General features: G+C 36.1%; 1 protein-coding gene across 1 annotated transcript in view; it reads left to right on the forward strand.

Annotated features, from left to right (window-relative positions):
* PRMT3 (protein arginine methyltransferase 3) overlaps positions 1-16,974 on the forward strand; it is a 149,408-nt gene that overhangs the window by 90,063 nt on the left and 42,371 nt on the right. The window contains exons 12-13 of the mRNA XM_021001936.2: positions 7,152-7,339; positions 9,899-9,985. Of these exons, the coding sequence (XP_020857595.1) occupies positions 7,152-7,339; positions 9,899-9,985 (275 nt within the window). The remainder of the gene's footprint in view (positions 1-7,151; positions 7,340-9,898; positions 9,986-16,974) is intronic.

The following is a 16,974-nucleotide window of genomic DNA, read 5'->3' on the forward strand; positions in this document are numbered from 1 at the left end:
TATTATGGTCAAGATATCAGGAGAAAGGGAAGACCCCTTTCCCCACCATCACCCAGTATATTGAGTGGGCCCTTGTGTCAAACTATGGAAGATATGGACAGGAATAATATAGCATAGGGAGAAATGGATGGGTTACTGGATTATTGGAAGGAAATTCGCATCAGTGCTCTCTGATCTATTTGGGTACTTGCCATCAATTAGAATGTTATAAACAAAATATTAAGGGATAAAAGACTGATATGTAAAAGATCTAGAGAGTAAAGTTCAATTAAATTATTCCACATAATGTAATAATGCAACTAAGAATTAACATTTCATTCTATATTCACTGATATAGCTAGGTAGAAGCAAAATTGTGAAGTCAGAGAACTTGTCTTCTATGAGTCCCCCACCCCAACGCTGATGGTTTCTTCTCTGTCCTCACCTTTCAGGTGCTCGTTTGAGCTTTCTTTTTTCCATCTCTGCCATCTGTGACAATCTTCTCTTAGGAGGGCTCTAATAAATTCATTCACACCAAGGCATATACTATGTCTTTTTTTTCTCTTCTCTTGTCTTTTCTCTTCAAAGCATGTGTGAAATGTCTATAAAAGCTACATGTTTTTTTGTTGTCTAACACTCTGTCAGGACTAAGTGCCGGTTCAATGTACTAATTGCTAATCAAAGGCAAGATAAAGCATCTTGGGAGAAAAGAGAGGAAGCCTCCAGCTAGACAGGTAGGGTCAAGAGCTGGCACAAGAGCTACAAATAAAAATAGTCTTTCACTTCTAGCAAATACGAAGGGCAAAGAGACAAGTCCAGATAACTACTGTGTATGTTCAAGGTTCAGGCTAATTTCCGTTTTAGAAAAGAAGGTTAAAGGGCTCAAGGAGCTCTATCCCATTTCCAGGTATTAGAAAGGATGAAATATTCCTTTGGGAGTTGAGGGGAAACAAGAAAGACTTAAAGGTAAACCCAGAAAGAAGGGATCTTAAAAGGCAGACAGGAATCACAGCTGGCAGAATGTGGCATAGGAAAGGGAAGGAAGAAGGACCACTGAACAGACTATTTGAAACTAAGTGGTATAAGCTGAGGCTTTTCCTGGAGAAGAAAGACCTGGACAGCTTAAGGAAGAAGCAGCTCGTTTTATTTCAAGGAATGAAGATTCAGACGCACAAATACTGCCAGCGAGCAAGCGCGCCAAGTGCTGTGCTGAGAGCTGGGGAAGCAAAGAAAGGCGGAAACAAACCCACAGCCGGTCCCTGCCCTCCAGGAGCTCCTGGTCTAAAGGAGGCAATGTGCAAACAGCTGTGCACAAACAGTGTATATCCAGGATCAGTGGGAGGTGATCGTCTCAGAATGGAGGCACTAAGATCAAGAAGGACCAGGAAAAGCTTCCTGCAGAAGGCGAGGGTTTAACTCAGAGGTGAAGGAATCCAAGAAATAAAGATTGAGAGGAAAGAGTATTCCCGGCATAAGAGAGAGTCGGTGAAAATGCCCAGACTAGGAGGAGGGAGGGGCTTGTGCAAGGAGCAAGAGAGAGGGCAGTGTCTGTCGCTGATGACAGACGTGCAGGGAGGTGTAAGGAGTCTGAAAAGTTTGGGGATGGCGGCGGGAAGGTTATGAAGGGCTTTCAGAGGGAAGGGGAAGATTTTGTATTTTGATTTGGAGGCAATAGGGAGCCAATCTTAGTGGATGTGTGAGGAGGGGGTCAGCAAGGAAGCAGGAGTCTAGAGATAAAGCAAAAAAGTTTTATCCAGCACTGGCTAAGTACAGGTTCAGCAGATATTTTGAGGGGAAAAGAGGCCTTCTTGCCATCCCTAGAAATATGCCATGTCTCCTTGCAAGAAGAACCTTGCTTTGCAACTCTTATTTGCTATTGATGCAGCTGTAATGTTTTTTAAAAGTGAAGAAATTCTAAAAATCTGATTTAATTGTACTGCTAATAATTTGGCATGTTGTCATTAATTTTTTTCTGTGAAAACTTGGTGTTAGGCAAAGCAAAGTTGTGGGGACCAGTGAACTTAAAATGCCATGAACCTTCTTCCAATTTTCATCTCGGACAATTGGCAAAATGACATCAAAGCAATATTTACAAAGTTGTGTTAAAGGGAACTTTATTTTGAGGTTTTGTTGCCACGTTATAATGATAATTATTTTTAAATGATAGTTGGGTCAACATTATACAGAGAATATCTCCTCTTCAATTGGCAGTATACTTTTCGTACTTTTTTTTCCCCTCCTTACCCAGAGACCACTGTGCTTTGCCCCTTTTCCACTTCATCTGGAAGACAAGGTAGTTGATATATTGGGCACAAAGTCAGTAGCTGTTGGGAAGAGCTGTAACAAAGTCACCAGCTTTTCTTTCACTGTGAAGCTGCTTGTGGATAAAAGAGAGAGGAGCCTGGACCTTAGGTCTGGTGTTTATTGAGACTGACCTGTTGAACTCTGATGACTCTACCTTTGGAGGCTCAGTGTTTACCTGTTTGGCGTTCTTTGTGTGTTTGTTTGTTTGTTTCCCCCTGTTGTGCATGTCCCTCCAAAAGTTTTGTGCACTGGAAAATGGTGCCTTTGTTTCTAAAGGTTAGTGACCACAATAGCCTTAAAATATACCATCTGGTACTTCATTTGTTTTAAGTTGAACTTTATTGTCAGCACCACTGAAAATTAATTTTAAAAATATAACAGAGGATGGACTTATTTTGGAAACTTTCATTTCCTTATTACTTGAGAGTGACCGTTACCCCTTCCAAGACAGCAGCAAAACTATCCTACACTAGTCTGGCTAGTACAAGAAACTCTATAACCCTGTTTTTTCTTACTCGCCACGTCATTGATTTCTCTTCCAAGAGACTGATTATATTTTGTATTCTATACTCCTGCTTTCTCATTCTTAAAGTAATAATGATGATGATGATGATGATGATAACTAGCATACGCATATATTGCTTTAAAGCTGGCAAAGTGCTAACAGTTAATTCTAGCTTGGATATTTTTCTCATGCATACATCACATCTTTTTACCACCTTCACTTTCTGAATAACCCCAAGAAAATTTTCTGTCTGTCTCTTTACTTCCTTCTTCCATCATTAATCAAAAAGTGGCCATAATGGTAAGCATAAAAGTAGCATTTATGACATAGGTAAAATGCTTGGGATTCTGGACTTGGATGAGACCTTAGAAGTCACATGGCCGAATTTTTTCTTTCTCAGGAAAAAAAATAAACTTTTGGAATATATGTCATATGATAGAATGAATTATCACTATCTTCAGACTCTGAAGCCTTCGAATGTACTTAAATGTTCCTTTTAGAATTCTTATCCAGATCTCCAGCATGTAATTAAATCTACTTTCCTCCAAGTAGCTTCAAATATAGCATTCTTAGTTTTCATACCGTGTTTCAGCGATATTATGGGTTAACTGTTATTTTTGTGATCTAGCCCCAGAATTTAGCCACAATTTATAACATTGTTTCTATGGAATAAAAGTAGTGTGGTGAATAGATAGTGGATAGTGTGCTGGGATTGGAGCCAGGCAAACCTGGGTTCAGATCTCACTGCAGGCTCTAGACAAGCTGCTTTACCACTGAATACTTAGGTCAGCTCCCTGGAATTTATTTACTTGGTCATAAAGAGGATGCCATCTGTCTTAGTGATGATGTTCCAACACAAGGACTTCCACATGTTGATGAAATCACAGATTCTTTGCTTACTCTATGGAAAACATATATCCTCTAATACATATAACAATAGATAAAAAGTATCATTTTTAATACAAACTATTTGTAAGTTGGAACCTCCTTGTATGATATTTTGAATTTGTTAATATGTAATAGTTTTTATCTTCATTTGTTATAAAATACCATGAAATCTAGTCATGTATGAATTTCATTTTTTTATTCCCTATTTCAAATACATATACATATATGTGTGTACACATACACGTATGGCTATGTCTTACTTTATTGTGCTTCACTGATGCTGCCTTTTTTTTCCTTAAAAATTGAAGGTTTGTGGCAACCCTGCATTGAGCAAGTTGATCAGCACCATTTTTGTAAAAGCATGTGCTTATGTCATGTGTCTCTTTGTCACATTTTGGTAATTCTTGCAACATTTCAGACTTTTTCCTTATTATTGTATCTGTTACGGTGATCTATGATGAGTGATCTTCAATGTTACTATTGTAATTGTTCTGGGGCACCAAGAACCACACCCATGTAAGATGACAAACTTCATTGATAAGTGTCCTGTATGTTCTGACTGCTCCACTGACTGGGCCATCCCTTGTCTCATTCCCTCTCCAAGAAATTGCCACAGCTACCCCTAGCCTTCAACAACCACCACCTTGATCAATCAGCAGCCATCGGTATTGAGGCTAGACTCTCCACCAGCAAAAAGATTATGTTTTGCTGAAGGCTCCGATGATGGTTAGCATTTTTAAGCAATAAAGTATTTTTTAATGAAGGAACGTATTTTTTTAAAGACATAGTGCTGTTGCACACTTAATTGACTACAGTATAGTGTAAACCTAACTTCTTTAAATGTACTGGGAAACCAAAATAATTTGTGACTTACTTTATTAAGATATTCACTTTATTGCAGTGGTCTGGAACCAAAGCCACAACACCTCTGAGGCATGCCTGTGCATACACATTGTGTATGTGAGTATGGATTTGAATGTTGTCTCCATCTCCATTTTTCTCTCTAGTGGGCTTCAGTGACGGACTTCCGTTTTCCCATGTTTTTGGGATCCTATCTAATGAAAAACAGTTTAACTTCGCTTCCATAACTGCAAATAATGCTCATTTAGTTTCCCTTCTTTTTCTTGTCCCTTGCATCTTCTGGTTGTTTTTCCATAACCAGGTGATGTTGGTATTCACTTGAAATTATTTCTACATGCTTGCAATATTATAATCATTTCCTTTAATATTCCAAAGTTTGTGAGCCATCTCTGAGGAATAAAGGATTTCCCATCTTAATCTGTTCACCACGTGAGATGTTCTGGTGACAAATGAATTCTGGGCAGTGAGTCGAGAAGGACACAGATGTCAAAGCCATGAATTTGTAAACGGGCTGCTAACAGTGTGCTTTGTCCAATCAGCACTTTGTTAATTTCACCTGTGAGAAGGAATAATTATTCAATTATAGCTTCTATCAGACCAAAATCAAATGACAAATGTGTCAGAATCAGAAGCTGAAAGGAGTGGCAAATGGCCTAAATTTTTTTTAGCTAGCTGTGAGAGATTTGGAAATAGAGGGAATCTGATCAGTACTTAGGAATTAATTTAAATATTTTAAAACCTGTTTCAAGACAGAAAAATGTAAAATCTATTAGAAAAGGTAGAATCACATTCATTACATTTGATCTGTTTATGAAAGTACGATATTGACATTTGTAAATTAAACTACTTTCATAGAATTGACTAGTAGAAACCAAAAATGAACTTTCTTTTTTATGAGAAAATAAATCATTTTCATAGTAGTGAGTCTACTCCACAAGAATATTTAGATGTAGAATTCAGTAGCATTTGTAAAAGCTCCTCAGAGTTTTTAAATGAAATTACAAAATTCAAGAATTTTCTAAACATTTTGCAGGAATTTGACTTCAGCTTTTATTAGCACACTTAAGATTTAAAGCCGTTTATGTGTGTTGTGTGTGTGTGTCCCACATAGTTATCACTAAAGAATTTCTTTAGACAAAATTGCTTTCAGCTTTCATTCACTGAGAGGAAGGTACTTGTGATTCACAAAAACAGCCCAAAATTCAGAGCATGAAAGTTAGTGGTACAATACAGTTGATATACCTTCCTGATGAAGCAAATGGAGATATATCAGAAAATATTTAGCCATATCAGTTAACACTAGATATTCTTTCTAGGTGATTATTGTTAAGTATAGAAAAATAAACTGCTTTATCGTCGACACATTAATATCACTCTTCTTATTGGTCTTTATAGAGTTATAACTTAATGAGAAGCTTATCTCACTTCTATATCCTTAGACTCTAAAGAAACAGGAACTTGTATTTTTCTTTTGCAGGAAAATATCTTTACTTTCAAAGTACACTAGTTAATTAGATCTATGGTATAAATTACTTTTCCAATTTTATGGAACATGTGACTGATAGAGGCAGGCCTTGAAGTAAGAAGGACTTGACTTCAAGTTGTGCTTCTGACACAAGAAATTTAACCTGTTAATGTTCAAGACAATCAAGATCTTACTTTAGCTTTGAGTTGCTGAGGATCTTGGTGGAGTGGAATGCTTTTTTGTACTGAGACTGACTTCAAAAGTCTGACACCCAGCCATCTAAAAGAAATTTGCTTTTAATGTCTGTGATTATGTTTCTCTTTGTTTTTATTTCTTGACGTGGGAGGAAATGATTTGTATTTCAAATTTTCTTTTACTTTGTGACATTCTAATAAGCTTCTCTTTCAAATCCTTAAGAAAACTCAAACTTATTGTTTGTTTTTACTTAGGAGAAAAGAGGAAACTTAATTTAGACTTCCTTATGCAGAAAAAAAAATTAAAACCCTAGTTTCTAATATTTGAACATTGAAATGAAATATTTGGTAGTTACTTCTTTAGTGGCAAACAGCTAAAGGCAAATGCACTGTTGGTGTAAAATTATTCATTTTCATTACTTTTAAAAATTAATATATTTTTCCTTAATTGTTTAAGGAATTTATAGAGTAAACTTGAATATTTAATAAGTGGCACTTACGAAACTTTCTTCTGACTTTATTGGATGATTCCAGTTACCTAATCCTGTTTTATCTGATACTATGTCATCTGCTTTCAGAGGTAACTAGGATGATGACTGCTGGCGTTACGAATGGCTGTGTTCTAAAGAAGCTAACTCAGAGCTTATTTGAGGGCTTTTTTCTGAGCACTTCAAAACTACAACAAAATTTGAAGACCATTCTCACTAGCTATGTGACCTTAGGCAAATCACTTAACTCCACTGAGCCTCAGTTTCTTCATCTGAAAAATAAGGGCATTGGACTGTATCATCTCTAGGGTCCTTCCATTTGTGACATTTTGATCATTTTTATCATTCAAGGTCAGGCCCTACCAATTAGCATTACATATTTGTTTAATTTTAGAAAAACAACACCATCCCTTCTTAAATGGAAGTGATGCTAAATTACTGACATGGTATATATTCTTTTCTTACAGTCTATCCTGACATTTGTACAATCAGCCTCGTGGCAGTGGGAGATCCAAACAGACATGCGGATAGGATTGCTTTCTGGGATGATGTGTATGGGTTCAACATGTCATGCATGAAGAAAGCAGTTATTCCAGAAGCTGTTGTGGAAGTTTTGGATGCAAAGACGATTATTTCAGAACCCTGTGAAATTAAGGTACTATCCCAAACATGTATACTATATTTACTTATTTACAATAATAACTCTAGTATTTTTGTTTGTTTTCATCTGCTAAATGATTCAATATTTGCATTGAATCCACTCTCTTTTTCCTTTTGTCACCAAACCACTGAACTGTTTCCCAGTGTCTACTCAAAACACTGCCTTTGGGTTTATCATCCTTATGTGCTAGTTTGACTGTGGCATGCCTTCTTGATTACTTCATAGTCTACAAAACTCAAACTACCCATACCCAGCTTCACAGCCCTCCAGGGTCAGACTCTGCATGTATTGCTTTGTTTTTCTCTACTTTCTAGCTCTCTTATTTTGGGTGAGGCAAGGCAAAAAGTTTTCTTCTGTTTCTTCTATAATTCTTCTGCTTCCACCTTCTGGTCTAAATGATAACTTAGCTGTAGAGTATCCTGCCACATCAGAGCTCCCTTATAATCCTAGTTTTCCCTTGTTCACTACCATTTCAGAGTCTGCTTTCCTGAGCTTTTCTTTGACCAAGTGGTGCCAAGGAACTTATTCACAGAATTTAAGTTCTATGACAATATTCTTATTTTGCAGCTGTATCTTTACCTTAAGATTATCCCCTTTGCCATGTTGATTTCTTTATGTTAATCAGTCAAACTACATTCTATAACTGTGTGTTACAACAAGACAGTGTAGTAACTGAAGAGTGGAAATTAACCTGACTTTCCTTGACCACATCCTAAATGTTTCTTCTTTTCCTCCTCCCTATAGGTTAATCAAATAACAGTTGTTTGAGGAAATTAGGGCCAAAATTATATCCTCTGTTTCTTGTGTCCACACCCCAACCCTAAAGCACTTAATACATTGATGTGTACAAAATAGGTAGGTGTTCATCAAATGTTGTTTACTCAGCATCGTGTAACAGAAATTAAGCTTTTTAACAAAAGCTCAAAGCAAAATTGTGGCCAGTCTGGTGATCATAGAATAGTTTGATACACTACTTTGTAGATGCCTTCTTAGGTATTCAGAGATTTATCTTCATCTCTTTCTCCCTGGGGAGGAGTGCCATAGAGGTAGTCAATTCAGCCCCAAGGCTGGAAAGGGGAAACTAATTTCGCTCTCTAGTGATCCCTTTGCTTACTGCCAAGAACTGCAAAGAATAAATAGTAGAAGAGAATTTTAAGACCAAAAGAATTGAAAATGGCTGATTACGACACAAGCCTTCTCATACTTAATGTTAAACTTATTTCTTTAGTAATTTCTTAAATATAGATGTGATTTTCCATTTGACTACTTCTAAACTTCTAACAGATTTCTCCTCCTCATGAAAAAAAGAATTAAGAGAAGGCTTAATTACCAAAAGCTTTTTGAATTTGAATATACATGATATGTATATCACGTTTGCAGAGTATATTTTAATATGTTGGTTTTGAATTGGGGTGAAAACGTTAAAATCCTTTTAAGTATTTTCAGTCATTTACATTCTTAAAGGATTTGTGATTCTGGTCAGTATGGGTACTTCTCTCCCTAGCACAAATTGTAGTTCTTCTCAATCTTAGGAGCTTAACCCTGGAGAATTCCATGGCTAAAAAAGTCCATCATCTGTGAACAGGCTGGCAGCCAGCCTCTACATGTAGGTAGGCCAGTTTTCTCCTGCCCGATATGCTGTCCAGTTGTCTTTGAACCCATACTAAGAGATTTGAGATTTGTAGGACTTTTAAAAACTTAAACTCTATTGTCTGTGGTCTTTGATAATTCAGCATCACCTCCATGATGCAATGAGATATCAGCTTTTAGTCGAGGTTTTTAAGTATCAGAGGTATGACATTTCAGCTAAGAACATTTGCAATATTTATATGCATGGTATTTGCTGAGTTCTGATCTACTCAGCTGAAGTTATCAATGATACCAGAATGTAGTGGCTTATGTCAGTCAAAGAAAGAAAAAGTACAACTAAAGATGGTTTAGTGGCAACCAACCATACTTCCCCTGAGCCTACAGATAATTGTTCTTAAGCATAAACTGTAAGATTAACATCTGTATGTGCATGCTATAATTTGGTGAAGTGTGTCTTTTAAAGTTACCTTGCAATATACTAACCAAGGCTCAAGTTACTTTGGAATTCTTTCTGAACTGGAATCATAAACCTTCTCTTCTCTTTTTTGAGAAAATACTAAACAAACAGACAGGTTTAGAAGAGAGGTACCCAAAACAGCACTTGGACTATTGTGAAATGGGGAGTAGGAAGAGTCATGTAATGGGACAGAAAGGAAAAACTAGGCAGTTTGCCAGTTTTTCTAGAGTTGGGTTTTACAGTGCCATATTTAGTTTGCTTTGTTATAAATTCCCATAATAACAAAACCATATTCAAATGCAAGTACAGAAATGAATTCCACAAATGTACTGCTTTTCATTACTAGCCCATTTATTTAGAAATTAACTATAACTGCAAACATATTTCCAACTGGCATTCATAGTTTATAATAACCCCTTTTATGTAATACAAGACATCCTGCCTTTCATGTGGCATATGATAGTATTTTTTACAAAGCCTTTTTTCTTTTTTTTTTTTCTGGGTAGCATATAGATTGTCATACTGCATGTGTCCCTGATCTCGAGTTTTCTTCAGATTTCACCCTGAAAATCACAAAACTGTCCATGTGTACGGTAAGCCATCTAATTCTACCCTCATTGTTTCACTCGAATTGTGGTTGATTGTGTGGTGGGATAGTACATTAATTATACGGTTGTGATAAATGAAGAAAACAATTGCCTTCGACAGTCCACATTTGCCTGTACAAGGCTGTGAAACAGATCTGTTCTAACAGATTGGTAAACCTCAGAAAAGTTAGTTTAGATCAGTGTGAAAAATGATAATGTTTATGTAGTGATTTTCCCTTTGTATATTCCATTCCCTTCTCCCCCCATTTCATTGTTATTGTTCCTTTGGAGCACGTGTTTTCATCCCAAAAGGCAAAATGGTGTATTTTCCCCTAATAAATACTATTAGCATCCAATCCCCTTTTTAGGTGGTTTAAAAGAGTATACATTAGTATTTCTTATTATTTGTCCTCTGAAGCCTAGTCTTTTTTAAAAATTTTTTAAAATTTATTTTGATTTATCAACAATCACTTCCATAAGCTTTTGAGTTTTAAATTTTTCTCCCCCTCCCTCCCCAAGACTATGCGTAATCTGATATAGGCTATATGTGTACATTCCCATTAAACATATTTTCACATTAGTGTTGTTGTAAGGAAGAATTAGAAGCAATAGAAGAAACCACCAGAAAGAGGAAACAAAACAAAACAGAAGAAAAAAAACTAACAAATAGTATGCTTCGATCTGCATTCAAACTCTGTAGTTCTTTCTTTGGATGTGGATAGCATTTTCATCATGAGACCTTTGGAGATGTCTTAGATCCTTGCATTGCTGAGAAGAGCTAAATCTATCAACATTAGTCATCACACAACATGGCTGTTACTGTGTACAACGTTCTCTTGGTTCTGCTCCTTTCACTCAGCATCAGTCCATACAAGTCTTTCCACTTTTTTCTTAAATCTGCCTGCTCATCATTTCTTATAGCACAATAGTATAGACATTACATTCATATACCACAACTTGTTCAGCCATTCTCCAGTTGATGGGCATTCCCTCAATTTCCAATTCTTTGCCACCACAATAAGAGCTGCTATAAATACTTTTGTACATGTGGGTCCTTTTCCTATTTTTATGATCTCTTTGGGATACAGCCCTAGAGGTGCTATTGTTAGGTCAAAGGGTTAAAGCCTAGTCTTAGGGATGATTTTATTCTTTAAGTGATTTTGATTTATCCCAGAAAATTCCCACATGTAGCTTTTTTTTTTCTTCATAGAACAGTCTTTACCTTTATTAGGTAACTTGGAGTATTATAATCAAGAAAATGTGATATATGTTCACCTGAGTTTAACTGATGTACTTATCGGTGAATATTTGTAATACAGAAAGATTCATTGCTGAGTTCTTTGGGCAGAGTATTTTCTTTGAGTTGTGAGTTACTTTTTTATAGTGAGTACCTCTACTAAATTTAAAAAATTTATCAAAATCTGATTCATAACTTTAAGGGAACACATAATTATATAGTATAAGGTATACCCATAAAAGTTAATGTTGATTCAAAGTGATGTTTTTGAATGACTTAAATAAGTATCTTTGTTAATTTTTTTTTAAATTTTGATTTGCCATTTATGTATATTTAGCATAGGACATTTAAGTAGTTCAAGAGGAGCAGGACATCTTTGCTGACTTATCATTTCAGTAAATATTTTGTTTTTGTTTTTGTTGGCTAGGCAATGGGGTTAAGTTACTTGCCCAGAGTCACACAGCTACTAAGTGTCAAGTGTCTGAGGTCAGATTTGAACTCACGTCCTCCTGACTCCAGAGCCAGTACTCTATCCACTGAAAACCTAGCCACCCCTCAGTAAATATTTTGTAAAGAAGTTGTTTGAGGGGCAGCTAGGTGGCACAGTGGATAGAGCTCTGACCTTGGAGTAAGGAAGAGCTGAGTTCAAATCTGGCCTCAGACACTTGACATTTAGTAGCTGTGTGACTCTGGGCAAGTCACTTAACCCTGATTGCCTCACCAAAAAGCAAAAAAAAAAAAAAAGAAGTTTTTTGATTTGGTTTCCTAACATCTTTTTGTCAAAGCTAGTCCTATAATTTTGAAAACTACCCAACGTTTATGTCACTACCAATTTTATGTACTTGATTAGTCAAAAGAAAAGTCTTAAAATCTGATCCTCCCCCCCTCCATTCCTCAAGATTTTATACTCTTTGGTATTTATGATTGAAGTATTTTAGCTGTCAAAAATTGCAGGCTAAATTCTGTAAATCCTAGACTACTTCAGAGGGATGGAAAGAACACAATATTGACTGAAGATTTGTGAAAAATAACAGCATTTCTCCTAGTAAAAATGAATGCTGAGTTGTCAGTACTTCTCTATAATATCTGTACTCTTTGCATAAATTAAAATACAATACATACAAATTCATAGGCTTCCAAATTAAAGACCTTAAAGGCAAAAAGCTTTCCTCTTTTAATTTCAGTTTTACACATGATGTTTATTGAATTTTGTTGGAATTTTATATCTGTGCTTTTGTGTGTGTTAATATGCATGGTAAACCGTTATACGTGTTCTCTAATATGTAATAATACAATTGGTTTCTATGTGTTTTGAAGTAAAATATCTTTTATATTGACATGTACAAAATCACTCTTTATATGTTTTCATTTCTCTTAGAGTAATTACTAGAATAGAGGGGCATAAATGAAATAGTTTCAGTCAATTAGCTGAACTTCAGAGGAAGTTCTGGTGTTGAAGTAGAATGAATTTCCAAAAGGCAGTTTATTTTCTGCATTTGATCATGTGCTAAGTAAAAAGTACCAAGGGAAAATGTGAATTATTTTTCCTTGCAAAGAGCAAGCAGAAATAATGTTATAATATCGCACTTGTTTAATATTGCCACCTTAAGTTTTTATTCCAAATTTGATTTCACATTAGACATATATTTTTATTGGTTATTGTCCTATTAAGTGGTACGTGCCATAAGTGGCCTAGAGAGGAAAAGTATATAGAAAAAAAGGTAAATGGATAATTGTACAATCTAAGTTTGGTCATTGATGTGTAAAAACTTTTACATTATTAAAAGGACCTTCAGAAACATCTACAGAATAAATGCGTTTAAAGAGTCAAGATTTTGAATATTCTGCAAGAGCCTTGACCACCCGTTATTGGTCTTAGCAACCTATCTCTTCTTCCCACATTTATCACTACAGGCCTGACACACATGTCTACAGATATATTTTCCCAAACTGTATCTCGGGCTGCTCCTGTTAGCAAAACCTGAAACATACCTTCCTTATTAAAAGAGAGATTAGCAGCTGTACTTTGTTGGAAAAAATCTGAAGCTACAAGGCATTAAAGAGAGGTTAAAGGCAATGAGTACTTGACTGAGGCTGTCTCTTTAATGTAATCAGAGAAACTGGGAGAGCATTGAAAAGGTGAGAGTTTTGAGAGAATTTCAGCATATGCCCAAAGCATGTTAGAAATAAATATCCTTAGACTTCTTTTTTTGTAATCATCCCTAGAACCTAGTATCTGAAAATGGAGTAGGTATTCTTTATTTTCATGTAATGGCAAAAATAGTCCGTAATGCATATAAGCCTGCAATTTTCTCTACATATCTTAAAGCAAATTTAAATTTGGATTTTATTGCCTTTTGTTATGCTTGGAAATTTTGTGAATAGCTACAAGGTATAAAAATATCCAAATTCTCTGAGCACTTAAGCCCCCTTTTAATGTATGCATAGCCATTTCTTGCCAAATGAGATTCTGAATCTGTGGCCTAATTAAAAAAATTAAGGAGTAAATTAGTTTTTTTTTTGAAGCACCAAAATGCTAAGAGCATCTCATGTTTTATTTCCAGTAGTGTGTATGTGCTAGACTGATATTAGTTTAGTTGGCTTTCTCAAGATTAAGAATCTTTCAATATGAGAAAAAATCTTTTTGCCCACAATTAAAGAGAAACTAAAATAATACGGCTTTGTTTATTTAAGGTTTTGTGTTATAGAAATCCATTTGCATTTTATTTTGGGGGGATAACATCGTTACCATATATTTTTGTCCTCATTAGAGGATGCTGTCCTAACAAATTTTCTTATGAATGACAGTAAAAAATATATACATTTCAGATTTTTTTTACTTTATCATGTAGTCTTATCAACAGTTTGAATAAAATTACCTTTCATTTTATGATAGAGTGTAAACTTTTAGTTAGTACCTGACAGTTCATTCATCATATCAACCTACCTAACTTCCAGGTAATGAACATTTAAATCCTTTCTCTTATTGACAATTTTTAATGTGTTGAAAAGCTGAAACTTGAAACCTATAGAAGTATAATATAGTACTTCTTTGTGAGTTTTTAAATCTTAATGCTAATTATACAGTTGTACAGTATTGCTTTATTCTGCATCTCTGCTCAATCAACAGGCGCTTACTATGTGCTAGACGTTGTGCCAAGCTCTGGGGCTACAAAGAAAGACAAACACCATCGCTGCCCTTAAGGATAGCACAGTCTAATGACAGAGAAAACATGCGAACAAGCTGTATCAGAACAAATTGGAGGTGCTCTCACAGAAAAGGCGCTAGAGTTAAGGGGTATCAGGAAAGGCTTCTCAAAGAAAGTGGGGTTCTAGCCGAGACTTGAACGAAGCCAGGAGGCCCAGATAAGGATGCAAAGTGTTCCAGGCATGGGACATAGCTAGTAAAAAGTCACAGAGTAGGGAGATGGAATTTCTTGTGTGAGGAACAGCAAGAAGGCCCGTGTTGTAGGAGGGGAGCAAATAAGAAAACTAGAAAGTGGAAGGGGCCAGGTTATGGGAAGTTTTAAAATCCAAATAGAGGATTTTCTGTTTAATCCTAGAGGTAAGAGAACCCCTGGAGTTTGGAGGGGGTGGGGATGAGCTTTAGGAAGATAAGTTTGACAGCTGAGTAGAAGTTGGACTGGAATGGGGAGAGACTTGCAGTAGATGCCTTGATTAGAGATAGCTTTCTCAAGGACTTTAGTCACAAAAGAGAGAAGAATTAGAGGATGATAGCTATCAGAAACATACAGATCAAGTGAAAGTTTTTAAGAATAGGGTTGACATTGCATGTTTGTAGGCAGTAAGGAAGCGTTGTCAATAGACAGAAAAATTTAATATTAAGTGAAAAATTGGGGATGATCAAGTGGACATTATGTTGAAGAAGATGAGGTGGATTGGAGTCACATCTGCAGGGAGAAGGATTTACCTTGGCAAGGAAAAAGGCCACCTCTTCATGTGTGAAAAGGCAAAGGAGGAGACACTGGAGGAAAGGCATTTTTGGGGTAGGAGGTGAGATGGGGACAAGATGCACCTGGAACTGCCTCATGTTTTTCCTGTTTAACATGAGACCAAGTTCTCAGGTGTGAGGGTGGGGACAGGGCAGCTTTGGGGCATTTGAGGAGAAAGAGGAGAGTTCAGAAAATTGCTGTGGTTGAGAGGACTAGTGAGTCAAATAGGGAGGCTCAAAAGGACTGCCTTATTACAGTGAGAGTGCAGCTGAGATTACATAACATAAATTTGTAGTGGACTTAATCAGCACAGAAAAGACAGTGGATGACTTAATCCAAGGCTGAGGTTTGCTTGGGTAAGATCAGTGATAAGGTAAAGGGTCAATGGACTCAAGAGAAGATGACAGTGTACAGTTGAACTAATTCATTCACCAAATGGGGATCAAAATGAGAAAGGGAGCAGACTATAGCCATTACAGGAGTGATAACCAGAGTGATATTCAGCACTTATATTCACTTTCTAGCTACTTTTCTAAACTCGATGATGGCAGATACTTTTCTACCTCAACAACCACCTCCTCTATGCTCCCCTCTCCCCATCCATCCCTACTACAATGCAAAGTACCTAGTAAGGCTCATCATAGTGCTTGTTGAATAAATGAGTCAACTAAATTTTGAACTAATTTTTTTTTATTAGATGTTGTATAGGCATATATAACCTGTATACCTATATTTTGTTATCATGGTGCGTGTAGTACATGGATTGAACCCAAATTTCTACCCACTCCAAAACCCCACAGTGGTCAGAAATATTTTTCCAAGCATTTTTTTTCAGCTAAATATTACTAAAATAAAGATGATTCTTGTACTTAAAATTAAAATCAACTCTCTTGTTGTTTTTATGCAAACCTCTTATACAGGAATGATGTTGTTTTGGGTGACAAGTCTACGTAAAACCTAAATTCAAGTAGCTATGTTGACATTTGCAAATTATTGTCCACTCCCCCCCCCTTTTTTTAAGGCAGTTAGGGTTATGTGACTTGCCCAGGGTCACACAGCTACTAAGTGACAAGTGTTTGGTCTGAGGCTGGATTTGAACTCAGATCCTCCTGACTTCAGGGCCAGTGCTATATCCGGTGCACCACCTAGCTGCCCCGAATTATTGTCCCTTTTAAGAGAAATCTGGATCTATGTAGAGAACTAATGATAGATTAATGAGTATACATGGACAGAGATGACAATAGCAGTGTGCAATGTCTTAGTGACAGCTTCATGAATAAAAACAAAGATGATTAGAGGAAGAGTTCTAAAAGGAACCAGAATATCCAAATTTCTCAGGGGAGAGTCTGAAGTAAGTTAATACTGAAGTTAGTGAAGTGAATTAAAAACCACTAGAAACAAAGCGTTCATTCATTCAATGATATTAATTTGATGAATATAAATAAAGGGAAACAAAATTCATTCAACAAACTTTTTAATGAGCACTTAGCAGTAATGGTAGGGGATAGAAGTTTAGGAGATATAAAAAGATGAATAAAATACAACCCCTGTCCTCTAGGACATTGCAGTCTAATTAGGATAAGAAAGGAATAAGACGTATACAAATATATATAATAAAAATAGAGAGTGGTGAATGTATAGGTAAGGTATAGAAAAAGTGTTTTGAAAATTGAGAGGTAGAAAAGGATCCTTTTGGCTGAAGGTAGATGGAAGTCTTCTTAAGGGGGAGCTAAGCCTCAGAAAGTGAACAGCATTTCAAATGACAGAAAAGTAAAAACATTCTCACAGTAGGCCATGTTTTGAGC

The sequence above is a fragment of the Phascolarctos cinereus genome, unplaced genomic scaffold (genome assembly GCF_003287225.1).
Source record: "Phascolarctos cinereus isolate Bilbo 61053 unplaced genomic scaffold, phaCin_HiC Scaffold_9;HRSCAF=440, whole genome shotgun sequence".
NCBI classification, from domain to species: Eukaryota; Metazoa; Chordata; class Mammalia; order Diprotodontia; family Phascolarctidae; genus Phascolarctos; species Phascolarctos cinereus.